The 20,555-nt window shown below is 35.6% G+C and overlaps 1 protein-coding gene across 1 annotated transcript; it reads right to left on the bottom strand.

Moving 5' to 3' along the window:
• Positions 1-751: 751 nt before the first annotated feature.
• mpp2a (MAGUK p55 scaffold protein 2a) lies at positions 752-20,115 on the bottom strand. Its single transcript, XM_073835474.1, has 13 exons — positions 20,042-20,115; positions 13,391-13,433; positions 11,214-11,314; positions 10,432-10,584; positions 10,185-10,340; positions 7,278-7,505; positions 6,091-6,222; positions 5,790-5,892; positions 5,103-5,171; positions 4,841-5,002; positions 4,065-4,267; positions 3,824-3,949; positions 752-2,894 (listed from the first exon to the last, which is right to left on the bottom strand). Exons 1-13 carry the CDS (start codon positions 20,111-20,113, stop codon positions 2,718-2,720), a joined length of 1,725 nt encoding a protein of 574 aa, XP_073691575.1. The 5' UTR covers positions 20,114-20,115; the 3' UTR covers positions 752-2,717.
• Positions 20,116-20,555: the final 440 nt, after the last annotated feature.

Genomic DNA, 20,555 nt, shown 5'->3' on the forward strand with positions numbered 1-20,555 from the left:
CGATGAACATCATCGTATTGCTACCACACACTCGATTTGCACACAGCCTCTGAAGTGATGTATTTTGTGGGACAAATTCTGCCCTCTGCTGGTAAAACTGGTTAAATAATCTGCTCAGGAGAAAAGTAGGGCTACGTGACTGTGAACAGTTTGTGATCTGACCTGAATTTAAGATGATAAATCAGTTTATATCTTTAGTATCTTGATTGTCTCGTTTTCAGAAAACACAGTATATCATAGGAAATATGTGACCCTGGACCACAAAACCAGCCATAAGGTTAAATTTTACAAAACTGAGATGTAAACATCACATGAAAGCTCAATAAATAAGCTTTCTATTGAGGTATGGTTTGTTAAGATAGGACGATATTTGGCCGAGATACATCTATTTGAAAATCTGGAATCTGAGGGTGCAAAAAAATCAAAATACTGAGAAAATCACCTTTAAAGTTGTCCAAATTGAGTTCTTAACAATGCATATTACTAATCAAAAATTACATTTTGATATTTTTATAGTAGGAATTTTACAAAAAATCTTCATGGAACATGATCTTTACTTAATTTCCTAATGATTTTTGGCATAAAAGAAAAATCGATAATTTTGACTTAAGACTGGTTTTGTGGTCCAGGGTCACATTTGAGTTAATTCCACATTTCCTTTCAGTATTTGTCAAGATACTTCTGAAACTTCTTTTTAAAAAAAGTTACAAATTTATATGGTTGTGTATGCTGTATTAGTAACATTCATAACTGAATTAGTGATTCGTTTATTGACACATTATTTCCCCAAACATTTTATTTCAGAAATCAGGCAATTTACAGATTGTTCTTCTAATCATACACTGATATTTTGCATGTGAAACATGACTACTTTACAGTATCTGTCTCTAGCTTATATCATTATCTGATATGTAGAAAATGTAATATCAATATCAAAACTTAAATCCTAACACCTTACACAAAAATACAAACAATAAAAAAACTAATAGATAAACAATAGCTGCCAGTATTCAAGCCAAATATCATTTGCATGAACGATAATTGGTGAATATAAATTAGCACTTGAAGAATGTTCATTCGTAATAAAAAAGTAGAGAGGGCTCGTCCGTAAGAAAAAGAGATATTTTCATCCAATAAGCATATACAGCATTAGAATAAATACGTCATGATGTTCAAGAGCAGAAACACAGATACATGCAGTGACGACATTTTACACCGACAGCATCTTCATAGATATTTATATAAAGGTCTTAATGTCATGCTCTAGCATTGTTCTTCTCTTCAGTTCACAAGTGTAAAAATGATGTTTGGTCCTTTTTCAAATAAATAAATAAATAATTATTCCCACATATTAGCAAGTAGGATATGTAAATACAGTTCACAATGCTTGATATGGTGATCTGCGAAAAGAACCATCTGAAATCAATATATGCTGCATTCAGTCACACCTTCTGCACAGTATATTGTGTGCAAAATATTATTTGCCTACTGTTTCTGTTATTCATGCCTCTTTCAGTGTGCTTTCAGTCTAAATATGATCACATTTCCATATAATACTGCGGTAATTTCCAAAAAAATACTGCTGTAATGTGGATGTACTGTATATGAAAAAAAAATATAACTATAAAAAGTCATGTGCCTGACACAACAACAGGAGCTGAGCAAAATAGAGCCTTGTCATAAAAATATAATTCAGAGATGAAACACTGTCCAATCATCTACCACTTATGCAAACAGAAATCATGTAGGCCTATACTAAACTGTGGATTATAAATCGAAACTGTTTTTAAAAGCATAACTTGTTCAATTTACTTGAGAAGCAAATACACAAAAGATCTTTTTTGGAAAATACATAACTATCGTTCAAAAGTTGGGGATCAATACAGATTTTTTAAAGTCTATTATACACATCAAGGCTGCATTTATTTGCTAAACAATACTGTAAAACAGTAACAGTTCTGAAATATTATTACATTTTAAATTGTTTTAAAAAATGTTATATTATAATGTAATTTATTCCTGTGATATTAAACTTGAATGTAACATGATCCTTCAGAAATCATTCAAATATTCTCATTCGCTGCTCAAGAAGCTTTTCTTATTTTTTTATTTTTGTGGATATTTTTTTCAGGATTTAGAAATTTCAAAAGCCCTTTTAAATGTATTTATTGTCACTTTTAATCAATGAATCAAGTGTTAATTTCTTAAAATATTACTGACCCCCAAACTTTTGAACAATCATGTATATATTGACTTTTAAGTTTGTTAAATAGTTTTTTGATTGTTTTTTTTTTTCCATAAATTTTGCACTTAAAAAAGCTTACATTTAAGTAAACAACAAAAATCTATTTACCAATATTAATTATTAATTCATTAGTTCAGATATTTTGCTTTGATATTCAAAAATAATCTCAAATTTCAACAAAGCATCTAAACTGAAACTTGAATGCTTACTATAAACAAAAAGATGAGTCTAGCTAAATTCTGACACAAGACTTAGCTTAAAGCTTATTTCTAAAGCTTGTATCAGGATGTAGCCATGTTTGTAAAGGGTAGATGGTGATTTCACACACTCTCTCTCACACACACACACACACACACACACTCATATAAGCTCTCTGATCAGTGTACACCCTTGGCACGAGGTTGATGATATAAACCAGTTAACACTGGTATAAAGTGTCACATGAAATATCCACTAGTTGCCGTACTGAGTTTTAAAACACCCACCCAACCGGAACCCACTGCTGAACTCCCTTCAACTGCTCTAAGGAGGATTTAAGGTTTCTGTACGCTTGTTCCAAATCGTCATTTACTATGGTGAGGTCGAAGTAGTGTTCGTACACTCTCTCGATCTTGGCGCTCTCATCCACCGTCCTCTTCATCTCTGCGTCCTGTTGAAAAGAGACAGACGCCGATTTTAAGGATGGTAAAAAACAGAGTTTCAAGAGAGCCATGTTTAGCATACAAGTACTGAGTGGGACGTAATGGGATAGTTCACCCAAAAATTCAAATTACCCAATGATTTACTTACCCCCAAGCCACCCTAGGCGTACAGTATATGAGTTTCTTCTCTCAGATGAATACAATCGGAGTTGTATTTAAAAATGTCCAGGCTCTTCCAAGCTTTATAATGGCAGTGAATGGGTGATGAGATTTTGAAGTCTCCAGGGGTTAATAAAGGCCTTCTCAACTGAATCAATGTGTTTGTGTAGGAAAAATATCCATATTTAAAACTGTATAAACCATAATGTCTAACATGTAGGATGTAGGCCTAACATAAGCTCTGGTGAGAATATTCTAGTCTTGTGAGAACCAAGTTTTGTTTACAGCAAAGGAAAACCAGTCTCCAATTGGCTTATATCGAATTCCTTTGACATTTTTCTGTACAAATCCTTGTGTTGTACTTCTGATTTGTGACCGGTGTTTTGTTTTGCTCTCTCCAGTGTGCTTCCGCATTTGTCACAGTGCTGTCTCGTGAACACTTGTACGACAGTTTGCTGAATCTAGAGGTAACAGTTTATAAAGTTTTAAATATGGATATTTTTCTCACAAAAACACATTGATTCACTTTAGAAGGCCTTTATTAACCCTCTGGAGCTGTGTGGAGTACTTTTTATGATGGATGGATGCACTTTCTTGGACTTCAAAATCTTAACAGCCATTCACTGCCATTATAAAGCTTGGAAGAGCCAGGACATTTTTTAATATAACTCTAATTTTATTCATTTGAAAGAAGAAAGTCATATACACCTTGAGGCTTGAGGGTGACTAAATCATGTGGTATTTTTTATTTTTGAGTGAACTATCCCTTTAAACTTACTGTTCGGCATTTGCTCACTCCTGCCTCTATCCCAGATCTGTTCATGGCTTTCAACACTTCTAACTCAGGGGCTTTGATGAACACCACATATGGTAAAAACTCCGATGTCCTGAGGATTTTTAGGGCCTGTGGCAAAAAAAGAGAATCAAAAAGTGGTTTTCATAAAATAATACAAAGCAGCATCTTGTGCTTATGAAATCTCATGGATCTTGAGCTTGTCCTTAGTTTGAGAGTACTTTACCTGTGGGTTGACGTCCAGGATGCAGATGCGTCCAGCCTCCACGACTTCATGGATGGAGTCAATCTTGGTGCCATAAAGGTTACCATCATATTCACCATGTTCAAGATAGCGGCCAGCTTTAATATCAGCGTCCATCTTACTCCGGGATGTAAAGGCATACATCATATTCTCCCTGTCTGCTGATTTCGGCTTCCTAGAGGTGTCTGTAGACAGTTATATAAGAACAGCCATTATTTTGTGTCTATTAACATATTAGCAGCACATCTGTGTCCCTGGACCACAAAACCAGTCTTAAGGAGCACGGGTATATTTGTAGAAATAGCCAACAATACATTGTTTGGGTCAAAATTATTGATTTTTCTTTTATGCCAAAATCATTAAGATATTAATTTATAAATTTTGTAAATTTCCTACCATAAATATAAATATAAAAAATTAAGTTGAACTTAATTTATACAGCTTTAAAGGTGATTTTCTCAGTATTTAGATTTTTTTGCACCCTCAGATTTCAGATTTTCAAATTGTTGTATCTCGGCCAAATATTGTCCTATCCTAACAAGCCATACATCAATGGAACACATATGTATAAATCACAAAAAAATTTAAAAAAAAATTTACCCTTATTTACCCATATTTGTGGTCCAGGGTTACATTTTTACTGTGTCCCAAAAAATTCTTACACTAAAGAAAAGAAACATTTACATCAAGTCATGATCATAAATTAGTCTGAACATCCATCAGAGTGAAAACTGTGCCTGATACACCTAGAGACTCACACGGGATGGTGGTGCCGTAGTGCTGAGGGTCTGACACTAGCAACTTATTCTTCAGACTTCGTCGGCCCACTCCAGGTGCACCAATCAGAACCAGCGTCTTCCTGCGAAAAGGTGGGACTTTTGCCACCTCCTCATAGATCAGTAACTCATGCCTGTCAAAATCTGAGAGAATGAAGACGGAAAAAAGACAAATGAAAAATTGAAAAACAGAAAAGACATACAGTTTCAAAAGACATGGATTTGAGGTAAAAGCAAACCAAACCTGCATTTTTTGTTGTTAGATACATCATTTTCTTCTTCTTCTTTCCAACCATCCCAGTGCAGAGATTGGCTGTAATCAAAGTGATCAAATATTTGAAGCATTACTGAACCTTTAACTAAGTTTACACCTTAACTCTTTGCATTGCTTTATGAACCTTTGATTTGAGGATTAGTAACATTGTAAATGTTCATATTAAATCCACCAGGGGGCAGTGTGCACAAATCAACCATTCAACAGGGTAGGGTTAAAAAAACTATTGAAGGAAATTGTAAATAAATAAATAAATAAATAACAATAAATAATACTTTTATTCAGCAAGGATGAATTAAATTGATCAATCGTGACAGTAAAGACAATTATAATGTTACAAAAAAAAAATATTTCAAATAAATGCTGTTTTTTTAAAACTTTCTATTCAAAGAATCCTGAAAAAAAAAATCAGTCACACCATTTCACAATAATATTAAGCAGCACAGCTGTCTTCATCATTGATAATTTCATTTCTTGAATTTTTTTTTTTTTTTTCTAAATCAGCATATTAGAATGATTTATGAAGGATCATATGACACTGAAGACTGGAGTAATGATGCTAAAAATTCAGCTTTGCCATCACAGGAATAAATTACATTTAGTTAAAAATAGACATTTTAAATTGTATTATTATTATAACTACTATTACTTAAGTACCTGCTGGTGAAAGGTCAACATCTTTCTTCACAAAAGCTTTCCTCTTCTCCTCCAGAAGTTGACTGGGAATCAGGCCAGCACTGCCTCCCTCTACACGACGTGCCTATGGAGACATCATGTACAAACATGTCACTGAGCATATTTTTAGATTCTTTTTTCATAATTTTAGACTGATCAACTTTTATAGAGAGAGCTTACATTTGAATTAAAAACCAGACATGACTTTAAGTCCTCAAAAAGGTAAATGCACATATCATTTTAGCGCAAAGACACTGCTGTGCTTCTAAGTTGACTGACTAACCTGCCACCAGTTCACATCTTCCTGGTTAACAATCTGCAAAATGTCTCCACTCGTGAACTGTAGTCCTGCTTCCTTGCAAGGGATGAGGTTATCATTGGCAGGGTCATAATCAAAATGGCACTTCACAAAAACCTGGAGAGACAAGAATAAGCAATTTATTCTGACTAAAATATGGTTTAAAGTTATTGATGTGAACTATTTCAAGTGCTGAGTAGACTACTTACAAATTGTAGTCTGTTACTGATTACAAATTACATGATAGAAATCGCTGGAGAGTGCAGTTTCATAAAAATAGATGACTTTTCAAATGTATATAAGCTGTACTTTAAATAAAACACAAGGACACAACCACCCGACAATGATAAAAGTTCATTTATTTTGTGTTTATTAACATATTAGCAGCACATTTATGGCCCTGGACCACAAAACCAGTCTTAAGTAGCACAGATATATTTCTAGCAATAGCCAAAAATACAATCTATGGGTCAAAATTATAGATTTTTCTTTAATGCCAAAAAGCATTAGGATATTAAGTAAAGATCATGTTTCATGAAGTTATTTTGTACATTTCCTACCGTAAATATATCCAAACTTAATTTTTGATTGGTAATATGCATTGCTAACAACGTCATTTGGACAATTTTTAAGGTGATTTTCTCACTATTTAGATTTTTCTTGCACCCTCAGATTCCAGATTTTCAAAAAGTTGTATCTCAGCTAAATATTGTCCTATCCTAATAACCTTACATCAGTGGAAAGCTTATTTATATATAAAAAAATATATATATATATATAAATATATAACTGGTTTTGTGGTCAAGATCACAAATGTAGTGTGAAATAGTAAAATGCTAATATTGTCTGCTGAAATTGTTTACATTTAAGCTCACAATCCTGTCTGCTCTCACAGTGAACACATCTGGCTTTAACTGAGAGTGGGACTGCTGCGCTCACTCCTTACTCTGGTCTCCATGACAACCATGAAAGAGCAGCAGAGAAAAACAAGAGGAAAGTAGGTAGCAGTGATGTGCATATGTGGAGCCACCAGCATGTCAAAACCACTGGTTGCCTGAGACATAATTCCAGGTGTAAACGGGGTCACACATAGACCTTGGCAATGAGACACTGAACATGTCCCTTAGCGTGCTTAGGGGTAAAACACACCACGTTGTGTATTTAAATGGTACCTGTCTCGGGGGATGTGGCTCCTGGTAGCTGGGAAGGATTTTGAGCACCACACCGCTGCTGGCCTCCTGCAGCATCTCCTGCAGCACACGAGGGTCGTCACCCACCTCTCGCCCGTTCACCTCTTTGATGATGTCACCCACGTGGAGCAGACCCTGCTGGTCGATCATCCCCCCGTGGAGAATGCGGGCGATTACCAGCTCTCCGTTCTCAATACGAAACGTCACACCCTGATGAAACAATAGGACAACAAGTCAGAAACTAGTAGTCAAAACACTCAAAGCACATTTTGAAACTGATCAATAAGTTTCCACGACTTTTCCATAACCTTTATATATTAATTTACTGATTGATATAAATTAATTCATATTAGTAAATTAATATTACCAATTTAATTGGTGTATACTAATACAAATTTTATATTCAATGTAGAATTTCATATAATGAATATTAATTAAATATTATAGAGCATATTTAATTTTATCCTATCATTTTGCTATGATCTAAAATACAATATTAGTATATTATAATATAATATCATTCAGTATAACATTACTATACACTATAGTAAAACTGTAATTAAGAATCAGATATAATAAGAGGGATCATTCAAAATGCATGTTATTTTTTATAGAAGACATTTACATATAATCCACAAGAGAAAATAATAGTTGAATTTATAAAAAATTACCCCGTTCAAAAGTTTACATACACTTGACTCTTAAAGGTCCCATATTGTACACATTTCTGGAGGTTTATTTTAGTTGTTGATGTCCTTAAGAATATATAGTTGCGGTATAAGTGCCAAAATCCATCTCAATATATTTTTACAGCTCCTTTTTTAGGAGCTCTGTCAAAAACAGGTCTATTTTGAGACATCTAATTAATATTCATGAGCCTCTCTTCTGATTGGCCTGTTGTTTTCTGAGTGATGCACAGCCAGGCCAACCACAGTTAACTACGGTCATGTATGCTATAGCCGAGCCCAGAGCCATAGAGAGAGCCTAGCCTGCTGATACTCAACAGGATATTTCAGAATGATCATTAATGTTTTTTCTTTTTCAAACACCGAATGCAGTAAGCTACATAACTGTTGCTTTAGTAAAGCCCCTTTCACAATGCGCGCTGATTCTGGAAAATTACGGGAACGAGCGCTGTGTGAACAAAAGCCAGAACCATAAAGGCAGTGTTGTAGTGATGATGCACGTTATCATGCGACTCTTCACGATGAAAAAATATGTGCAAAGTGGAATGAAGCGGCGATCGGGCAGAGCCAGCTCCTCACTATCAGCGCTGAAGCACAGTTTGTTCAGGTTAGTTTCAGTTTAGTGAAACGTACGCGTCGCATTACATCTCACATCCAAACGTCACATGTCTTTATGGGTTGTGTGTAAAGCACGCACAGATTCCGGAAAACAACTGTGAATGAACCAAATCAAACAACTCCGGAACAAATCATGGGAAACATTATCCGTGTATTTACCGGAATCGCTGTGTGAAAGAGGCTGAAGTTGACGTGCCACTGGTCTCTTATATTCACGTTGTTCTGAAGCCTGTGCAATGATGTAGTTTCCACATCTATAGACTGAACAGGGTTTTCTCGACTTGTTTTCATGTTGTTGTTGCTTAGCAATGTTATGGACACGATATTGTCTGGGGGTTTGACAAAAGGAGGGTGGGACGTGATTGGTGCTCGGGGTGGTGACTGAGTAGATCGGACGTCACATCTGTACGGAAGTCACAGAGTCTCGTGAAAATGAACAGCTACTTTAAGCAGGCTGTGTGCAGTTTACTGTGGATTAACTGTTTTGAAACTCATATGGTAGTTACATAGCCCCTAGACCTCAGTTATCATGAAAAAAGCCAGGAAATTTCGATTTTGACAATATGGGACCTTTAATACTGTGTTGTTACCTGAATGATCCACAGCTGTGTTTTTTTTGTTTAGTTGTTAATGAGTCCCTTGTTTGTCCTGAACAATTAAACTGCCCAGTGTTCTTCAGAAAAATCCTTCAGGGACCACATATTCTTTGGTTTTTCTGCATTTTTGTGTATTTGAACCCTTTTCAACAATGACTGTATGATTTCATTGAGATCCATCTTTTCACACTGAGGACAACTCATATGCAACTATTACAGAAAATTCAAACGCTCACTGATGCTTCAGAAGGAAAAACGATGCATTAAGAGCCAGGGGTTTAAACATTTGAACAAAATTAAGATGAGCATATTTTTCTTATTTTGCCTAAATTTCATATTTTTTTAAATATCATTTTTTCATTTAGTACTGCCCTTCAGAAGCTACACAAGATACCTACATGTTTCCCAGAAGACAAAATAAGTTAAATGTACCCTGATCTTTAAATTCTAAAATTTTCACCCCACACTTAATGCATAATTTTTCCTTCTGAAGCATCAGTGAGCATTTGAACCTTGTATAACAGTCCCTCAGTTGTCCTCACTGTAAAAAATGGATCTCATAGTCATACAGTCATTGCTGGAAAGGTTTAAAATACACAAAAATTCTGAAAAACCCAAGAAATTGTGGAAGGATTTTTCTGAAGAACAGCGGGCAGTTTAACTGTTCAGGACAAACAAAGTACTCATTAACAACTATCACTAAACAAAAAAATAAAAACAGCTGTGGATCATTCAAGTAACAACACAGTATTAAGAATCAAGCGTATGAAAACTTTTGAACGGGATAATTTTTATAAATTCAACTATTTTCTCTTGTAGACTATATGTAAATGTCTTTTATGTGAAATATTTTATTCAGGTCAGTACTAACTGAAAAAATAATTGTAATCTCATAACCATACTATTATTTAAAGCTATCATTATACTTTGCTCTAAAATATAATATTTCATCTGATCTGAACACAGAAACACTGTGAATGCAATCTTACCAAATGCTCTCCAGCCACTTTTCGGATGCCCACCATGCGGATGGCATCAGCTGGCACCGGTACACTGTTGACGGGTGGCTCCATGAACGCACAGGGGCTCGAGGGCGGAGTCTCACACGTCTGAGAGGCCACAGAGTCATGCGTCTCCAACAGTGACTGATGATCAAAAACAAAGCATGTTAGACACTAAACAGACTGTGTATTATTCCCATTTCATTTGTCAGATTGTTGATCTGCAGCTGAGTACCTGGAAGTGCGGCTGGTTGAGTATGCGGGACAGCTCTGCCGCGGTATTGCTGCGGTGTGTAAAGGGGCTCAGCTCTCTCAGGATGTCCTGCACCAGCTCCACATTATTGTCCCTCACAGCCTCTAGTCGTGTCTCCTCTAGACTCTCTGCACTCTAGAAAATCAGTCAGGTTTTAAACGCCATATTCGTCGTCATTATAATTCATCAGCAGTATTTCACAAAAGTACTGTTTTTACAGCATTAAAACGGCATTACAGTTTGTACTGTTTTACAGTATTATGGTTAAATAAATGCAGCCTTGGTGCAGCATAAGAGCCTCAAAAACATTAAAGGAGAAGTTTACTTCCAGAATAAAAATTTCCTGATAATTTAGATTCAAGATGTTCATGTCAAAAAGGTTACTAAGGAAAACATTCCAGGATTTGTCTCCATATAGTGGACTTCAGTGGGGATTTTTTTTTTTTTTTTTAGAATATGACAGATCGTTTTGCTAAATAACACCCTTATTCCTTGACTGGGATTGTGTAGAGACCTTTGAAGCATGGAAACTGCATTTTGGACTTTAAACCCATTGATCACACTGAAGTCCACTATATGGAGAAAAATCCTGGAATGTTTTACTCAAAAACTCTAATTGCTTTTCGACTGAAGAAAGAAAGACATGAATATCTTGGATGACGTGGGGGTGAGTAAACTATCAGGAAATGTTTATTCTGAACATGAACTAATCCTTTCATTTTTTGGCAATAATGGCTGAGGTACGTTTGGGGCTGTAAACTGACCACTGGGCTCTCCATGATGCCCTTGAGGAAGATGAGGTCCAGGTCATTGGCAGTGGTGGAGCTGGTGCTGTCACTCAGTGTATCCAGCACCTGCGGCACTGCTGGAAGAAAAAAGACAGAGACTTGATAATGCATCTGCTTATGTGATACTCTTGATGCTCTTGGATCAAACACACACGCACACACACGCACACAATCTGTTTTATACTTACATCCCAGCATATGGATGATATTAGGTCTTGTGCAGCTCAAATGTATATGAAATATAAACCTGAAATATGGCTAGGAGTGTATATGATAAGACTATAGGACTATAGGAAAACTAGGGTAGATCACAGCATCTTAAACTATGAGTTTAATCAGAATCACACAATATTTAATAGCAAACAGTGCAGGGCACTAAAATGTCAAGTGGATCTCCAAGGAATGATTTCATTGAAGCTGGGTATTCCTGTGTCTGTGCCAGCCATCTGTGGCACAAGGGTGTCCATGTTTTATAAGTACAGCGCCAGGAAAATCCTCACAGCAAACAGTCAAATTACCTTCAGTGACCTTCATTTCTCTGATTCATCTGTTGTGATCTGTACTGTTTTGGCTCGACTTCAAATTCTTAGAACGATTGAAACAACTATGTTGTGGCTGCTGTTTACGCCACAGGCACAAAGCAACGCTAGTTTGCTGAAATGATGCCAAGCCATTTGCATTAGGGTCCAAAGAGGTGCAAAGCAAAAAATATATATGGCGTAAATAAATGCTGTTATATTAGATGGAAGATCTATGTTAAAGGGTTAGTTCACCAAACAATTAAAATTCTGTCATTAATTATTCACCCTTATGTCGTTTCAAACCCCTAAGACCTTCAGCTTCAGAACACAAATTTTATAGATCTTTGATCCAATCCGAGAGCTTTCTGATCTTACATAGACAGCTATGTAACTACCACATTCAAGGCCTAGAAAGGTAGTAAGGACATTGCTAAAATAATCCATGTCAATCAGTGGTTCAACCTTAATTTTGAGAAACTGTGAGTATAGTTTGTGTGCACAAAGAAAATAAAAATAACAACTTTATTTAGAAATTATTTCTCCTCCCTGTCGGTCTTTAACTGTCTGTGTAGGGTAAGAAACATGTGTTGGGGGTAGTGTTGCAAAAGTAACGTAACACAATTTCCATAAAATGTAACTAAGTAATGTAATTATTTACTTTTTTAGGGAGTAACGCAATTATGTTATGAATTACTTTTAAAAGTAACTTTTCTCAACACTGGTCAGAAAGCTCTGGGATTAAATAAAAAAAAAATCTTAATTTGCGTTCCGATGATGTACAAAGGTCTTTGGAGGTTTGGAACAACATGAGGGTCAGTAATTTCATTTTCAGGTGAACAAACCCTTTTAAAAAAAAAACTGATTTAAACTTTTGTTGTTTGGCTAAACATCACAGTAAAGCACTCTTGGAAACATTTCACCATGCATTCATCCTTTATTTGTCCAACATCAAAAAGTGCAAAAAAATATTTAAATGAAGGGTATTTAGGATGGACTAACTATGACATTGAAATGAGCAGGACAAATGAGCTTTGTCATTAGATTGTTTAAAGCATCATTTTCACCACAGTTATTTCCATCACAGAAATACAACAATACATGATTTGAAATGTTATGAAAATGACACTGGTGGAAACATGCACAAAAGGTTCAGGAAAAAGTGAGAAAAGTAAAAGAAATCTCCTGTATGTTCACTGTTGGACTAGAGATGGGCGATATCTTATTGTTTGCGATATACTGGTAAAAATTCTCCCTACGATGAGAATTAGTCTTCCCAAGATTACCCAAGATTGCTTGAGGAACACAGACAAACCATATATTGTAGCAACTGTATGTTTATTGTCTTCAAGTTTCCTCAGTTAGAATGTCTCTATCTGCGTTTTATTCAGCTATAGAAAGACAATACTTTTCTCTAAAGAAACAGGATTCCCTGAATTATTGTCATTAATATTGTTATCGCAATAAATACCAAAAAGTATTGCGATAAATTTTTAAGCCCATATCGCCCATCCCTATGTTGGACACTGTTATTGGACACATTAAATAAACATTCAACAGTGAGAGTATAAAAAGTGTGTTTATTTGATAAAAGTCCACAGGGCCAAAAACACTCTTATATATGAAGATACTTACCATGCTCTGTGCCGGTGGCTGCCACAGGCATGATGTTTGAAATCTGCAACCAAAGCATCAGAGAGAGATATTTAACATTAATATTTAAGATCATCATTAGACTAGAGGATTGAGCAAAGTATACGCAAACAAAAGATGGAGAATAAAAATAAATGTAAAAGAGTGGGGGCATTAACTAAGCTGTCGTTGCTATGACAATACATACAATAAAGTGAGATATGCAGTCTTTGTGTGTGTGTGTGTGTGTGTGTGTGTGTGTGTGTGTGTGTGTGTGTGTGTGTGTGTGTGTGTGTGTGTGTGTGTGTGTGTGTGTGTGTGTGTTAAGGGGTGGGAGGGAGAGAATGAACGGTTTTAAGGGGGTTGCTTATATTCAGCCCTGTCCTCAAAATGAAACCATGACAGGGAGCAGGTGCACCAGAGACACGAGTCGCAGGAGGAGGAGAAAGAGGAGAGATGGAGGGTGGGAGTGACAGAAGTGCTGAAGACTGAAAGGTTTTTATTGTGTATTTATTATACAGAAGACTTTCTGGACTACTTGATACAGACTGGTCAATGGTTGCATTCGACTGTCAAATAATTCTGTATAAATGACCACGCAATAGATTTACCCATCACTCCACGGTCTCTTTCTTTCAGAATAATAAAATCATTTTTTGCAACTAAATCAGTTATTCATATTACTGAGTAATTAGCATGGTAATGTTCGGTCTGCTGGTCATTATGATGAAACAGAGCTGTTATAGTGTCCTGGTTGCTATGCTGGCCAATGACTGTACATACAGTGCCTTGCAAAAAAAATTCATACTCCTTCATTTTTTTTTTTCATGTTTTGTTATGTTGCTGCCTTATGTTTAACTGATTTAAATGACTTTTTTTCCACATCAGTCTACACTCCATACACCATAGTGGTAAAACAAAAACAGAATTGTCACAACTTCGTAAATTAATTAAAATAAAAAAATAAAGAAGTACATTGTATAAGTATTCATACACCTCTTAAGCTCTGTCAGCTTGGATGGGGGCAAACGCACATTTTCAGGTTTCTCCAGAAATGTTTGGCTGAGTTCAAAGCCCAGGCTGGGCCACTCAAGGGCATTCACAAAGTTGGCCACTCTGTGTGCTTAGGATCAATGTCATGTTGGAAGGTGAACCTTCTGCCCAGTCTGAGGGTCTGAATGCTCTGGATTGGGTTTTCTTTAAGGCTATCTCAATATTTTGGTGCATTAAGCTTTTGTTCTACTCTGACAAGTCCCTCAGTCCCTGCCATGGGTGGCTGCTACCAGCACACATTACTTTTGGCATGGCATTCTGCAGGTAATGAGCAGTGCCTGGTTTCCTTCAAACAAGATGTTTGGAATTGAGATTGATCAGACCAGAGAATCTTGTTTCTCACAGTCTAAGAGGCCTTTAGGCGCTTTTTTGAAAATTCCAAGTGTGTTTTTATGTGTCTTCACTGAGAAGAAGATTAAGTTTGGCCACACCGTCATAAAGGATTGGTGGAGTGTTACAGTGATATTTGTCTTTCTGTAGATTTCTCCTATCTCCACATATGATCATAGAGCTCAACTAGAGTGATCATCAGGTTCTTGGTCACCAAGCTAACCAAAGCCCTTCTCAAAAAATTGCTTAGTTTGGCCAGGAAGCCAGCTCTAGGAAGAGTCTTGGTTGTTTCAAACCTCTTTTATTATGGGTAATGGAGACGACATGCTACTGTGAACCTTCAATGCAGTAAAATTGTTTCTTGACTCTTCCTCAGATGCATGACTTGATGAAATCTTGTCTCTGAACCCTATAGGCAGTTTTTTTGACCTCATGGCTTGGTTTTTTCTTTGCTATGCATTTTAAGCTGTTAGACCTTTTATTAAGATGTGTGTGCTTTTACAAATCATACCCATTAATTTGCCACATGTTAACTCCACTCGAAGTGTAGTAACATCTAAAAGCAATATGACTGCTCCTGAGCTAAATTTCAACTGTCCCAGATAAGGGTATGAATACTTATGCAAAGGAATCATTCAAGTTTTTTATTTTTAATAAATTTGCAAAGATGTTAAAAACCTGTTTTTTGCTTTGCTATTATGGTGTATGGAGTGTAGATTGATGTGGGTAAAAGAGTAAATTAAAGCAGTTTAACATAAGGCAGCAACATAACAAAACATGAAAAAAAATAAGGGGTATGAATACTTTCACAAGGCACTGTATAACAGACTGGTGGATGAACTGACAGACATATTGTTGAATAATGTTGTTATTTTTGTTTTCTTTGTGCACAAAAAGTATTCTCGTAGCTTCATAACATTACGGTTGAACCACATATAGCACATGGATTATTTTAACGATGTCTTTACCACCTTTCTGGGCTTTGAACGTGTTAGTTGCATTGCTGTCTATGCAGTGTCAGAACGCTCTCGAATTTCATAAAAAAATTTCTTAATTTGTGTTCTGATTCTGAAGATGAACCAAGCTCTTACGGGTTTGGAACAACATGAGGCGTAATTAATGACAGAATTTAAATTTTTGGGTGAACTATCCCTTTAAGGTTTTCATTCCCATAAGTTCCTGCTCTGAACCTGTATAAACAGTGTCCCAGAAAGCAGTAATCCCTCAAAGACTTGAAGGATCAGAGGAGGTTAAGACCTGACACACCTTTTCTCTCTCTCATTTGTCACACACAAATGGCCAATCCAACTAGCAGGCAAACAATTATTTTCTCGTTCTGGACATCTGTTGTGTGTTTGCGACACCTTCTCACAAACAGGAGCTGCACTGTCAGTCATATTACAAAACAGGATGTATTACGTAACGTATACACTGATACAGCCCACGGTGGACAGTAAATTAGCAGTGTTAATGCTAGAGATGATTACACTGCCTTCATTACTTAAGCTCAAAGAGAGATCTCCCCATGGGAGCATTAACAACACTGCATTCAACTCAAATAGTGGGAAGTATTCTGAAAAATCCAATGCAACCATGAACCATTTTCACATACACTGTATGACGGAGGTGGTTACTATAGTGATTCTTTTTCTCCCACGTTACGTAGGTTATGAGCTGAGTGACTAGTAGCCTACTTCCCAAATAGGGGTAAGGAGCTGCCTTACATTCCAGCTTCCTAAATTCAAGGAAGCTGGAATGTCTTACTTAAGAATCTTGATTGCTTTTATACAGTTATAAAACAGAAAAATTCTATCAAAATGTAAAATTATGTCATCATTTACTCACCCTCATATCATTCCAAACCTGTATGACTTGCTTTCCTTTTTTCGAAAATATATTTTGAAAAATGTCCTCAGTGTTTTTTTTACTTATCCATACAATGGAAGTCAACGGACATCAAATCTGTTCCCAGCATTCTTCAAAATATCTTCTTTTGTGGTTTGTAATGACATGAGGGAACTTTGATGATGTGGTTTTGTGATGCTAGTGTGAATCTGTTGTTTTTGTAGCTGAGGTCAGTCCCAGTGGGATGGAGAGGTCTGACTTCACACACACCTCAGTTTCACACACTCTGGTTTATTCACAAGCATGACAGGGTTCAGAGTGATGCTGCTATACTGGGATGAAGTGTCGGTTCAGTTGAGGCAAACGCAGACACTCATTTAAATGGAGTCAAATGTCTCACCGAGCTCATTTCCTGCAGGTCTTTATTAATGGGTGTTGGCCGTGCTTTCTTTTAATATATATGTGTTGTGAACGCCTCGAGCACCTCTGATTTTTTTGTTGGTCCACTAGTTATTCCACCATCTTTAATCACAGACCCCCTCAGGGCTCTATCTTCTGTGCTTTTATTAACCCACACAAAACAAACAGGTTTATTGTTAACCTACAGGCACAGTAACCGGACATAAATTGCTTCTTTGGTCAAGGTGTTTGATTAAACCTTTAAATATCAAGCATCTCAGTTAGCACAATATTAGCATATTAATATTACCAATGTTGCAGAATAAACATTGTAAATGTAAAGCAAATTATAGTTTTATGCCAAATAAACAGTGGCACCAAAAAAGTATTTGAACCCATAAATCACGATTAAAATGTCCAATATAATCGGCAAACAAATAATGGTAGTTATTTTAAAGTGTCTAGGTCAGAGTTACTTTGGTATCACTTTTTTTGTCATTTTTATTAGTTTTGATATACACTACCAGTCAAAAGTTTTTGAACAGTAAGATTTTTTATGTTTTTTTTTTTAAGAAGTCTCTTCTGCTCACCAAGCCTGCATTTATTTGATGCAAAGTGCAGCAAAAACAGTCAAATCTTGAATTATTTTTACTATTTTAAAAAACTGCTATACTCTATTTGAATATATTTAAAAACGTAATTGATTCCTGTGATTTCAAAGCTGAATTTTTAGCATCATTATTCTTGACTCATTACTCAGTCACATGATCCTTCCGAAATCATTGTTATATTCTGATTTGCTGCTAAAAAAAACATTTATTATTATTATTATGTAGAAAACAGCTGAGTAGATTTTTATCAGATTTCTTTGATGACCAGAAAGTTCTGAAAAACAGCATTTATCTGAAATAGAAATCTTTTGTAACATTATAAATGTCTTTATCATCAGTTTTGATCAATTTAAAGCATCCTTGCTAAATAAAAGTATTATTTTCTATCATTTCTTTCCAAAAAAAATATACTGACTCCAAGCTTTTGAATAACATAGTGTATAGTGTTAAAAAAAAATTTATTTCAGATAAATGCTGATCTTTGGATCTTTCTATTTCTATATCTTTCATTCTATTTATCTGAAAAATGTACTCAACTGTTGTAAATATTATTGTAATAATAATAATACTATTAATAATAAATGTTTATTAAGCAGCAAATCAGCATATTACAATGATTTCTGAAGGATCATGAAAATGTAGCTTTTAAATTACATTTTTAAATATATTCAAATAGAAAAGAGTTATTTTAAATAGTAAAAATATTTTTAAAAAATTACTGTTTTGCTGTACTTTGGATCAAATAAATGCAGGCTTGGTGAGCAGAAGAGTCTTCTTTAAAAAACATTAAAAATCTTACTGTTCAAAAACCTTTGACTGGTAGTGCAAATTTATCAATTTATTACAATTTATATATTTAATATAAATGGTGTAATTTACAATTTAAAGTATATATTTAACACATATTATTAAATCATTTGTCAATATATCATTATTTTATTATACTGGTGGCAATAATATAAATGATCAAAAATTATTTCGTATTGCATCATATTCATCCCATTCTCACTAATATCAGTATCAAGTTCATTCAACCACTCAAAACTTTCTCAGACTAGCTCTCTACCTAAAGGGTTTCCTAATGCTTGATCTCAATTGACTTAGAAAGCTGTCAGCCAAACATGAGAGATGCTCAAACTCACAATCCAATCTCATTACCGACAGACTTGCTCCAGTGCTTTTTGGCCAGGTATGAATGCAAACTCAGCATCTGAGTGAGATCCCCTAAGGGAAAGTGTGAGGGGGTCTTCCTCCAGCCCTTTACAAAAGGGAGGGATGGCAAATTTATCATGGTTTGCTTGGCAACTCCTGAGCCCCCCACCTCCTTCCATTCCTATTCTTCCTGCAGACCCCGCTGAGCCCCCTGCGCTAATGACACCCTGGTCTGGCCCAGCCCACATCACAAGCAGCCATGCTCTCCATCTGCTCCCTCGAGCCAGAAAAAGGCATGGCCCATCTGTCTCCAACACACACAAATAGGTCCACGTCCCCTTTAAAGAAGCATAACGAGAAACTGAGACTATGCCAGATTATTCTTTGCTTTTAATCACCTGGTTTTGACAGCACATAAATATTCATATGTAGCCTATTAATGCTTAAATCTGCTACTGTAATTGTATCATGAATGTGTTTTAGTGCACTACACAAATCAACTGCCAGTTAATGTATTATTATTATTATTATTATTATTATTATTTCTTTGTGCTTTTTGTTGCTATGATTTTAAACACCATTACAAAATGCCCAACACCTGAAATAAGTAGATAGAGGTGATTTCAGCCAAAACTATTAAAGTGTCCCGTCCCAGAGCTGTTATAACAAATATCAGACCTCTTGCAACTGACCAATCAGATTAGAGGACCAGAACTAACTGCTGAATAACAATGTCTTATAATCTTCATATTCATATTTCAGCTAGTTTTGTACCTTTGTTGCATCCCAAATATAGAATAGCTCAATTATATAATAATATATAAAAAAAGTACTTATTTCTAAATTGTGATAACTGACTCTAACAATTAGAGATGAATAATTGTAAGCTTTATGAATATTACAATGATTCGATGATATCAGGACTAACCACTAACAATATGGACGAAAGCGATACCAAATATCTAACGCAGCAATAATTTAATCCAAAATTAGCCTTCACGTCTAAATATAAATATGATGAATGAAAGAAAACCATGCTGATGAAGAACAGCAATAACCTCCAAACGCGTTAAACAACGGATGAATTCATAATTACTTAATTCCTAACCGCATAACAACAAGACGACAACACTGTACTATATCACAGCAGATGAAACGATTATAATGGTTCGCATTCCTGAATAGAAAACACACGTTTAGCGGGATGGGTCAACACAAAATACATAACACTGAAAATATATGAGTAGTAAAAAGAAATACTAACCTTTCCTGTATCGAAGACGCTTCGTAGCGTTGTTTTGATTATGTGAGAGGTGTCTGAACCGCTACAAAGCATCAAATCAGAGTCTAGCCATTGCGTAGACTTAAAGGGGCAACGCTCAAACAGTCCAGTAGGTGGGGCCCACCAGCTTATGTTTGGCTATAGGGCCGTGTTAACGATAGAATGTTCTCGACAGACCGCTTTAAATGCCCTCCGCTCATTTACATAACAGTGCCAATCAGTTCAGTAACATGCAGGAGCAGGTTCAACTGCGTAGGTTAGTTTTGCTAACGTGTTTAACTTGCCATATAAATATATAGCGACCTTCACAGTATTAAATAATATAGGCTAGTTAATAATACAGCGACCTTAAGTGTTTATGTGTTAACTGTGTCAATATTCGCTGTTAAAAAATTAATGAGGACTTACTTGAATTGTTTTATTGTAGAATGAGACGTTAGCTCTGACTTGTTGTTAAAGAAATGAATCAAATTAAAGTATTAAGTACATGCTATTA

Source organism: Garra rufa, chromosome 1 (genome assembly GCF_049309525.1).
Source record: "Garra rufa chromosome 1, GarRuf1.0, whole genome shotgun sequence".
NCBI classification, from domain to species: Eukaryota; Metazoa; Chordata; class Actinopteri; order Cypriniformes; family Cyprinidae; genus Garra; species Garra rufa.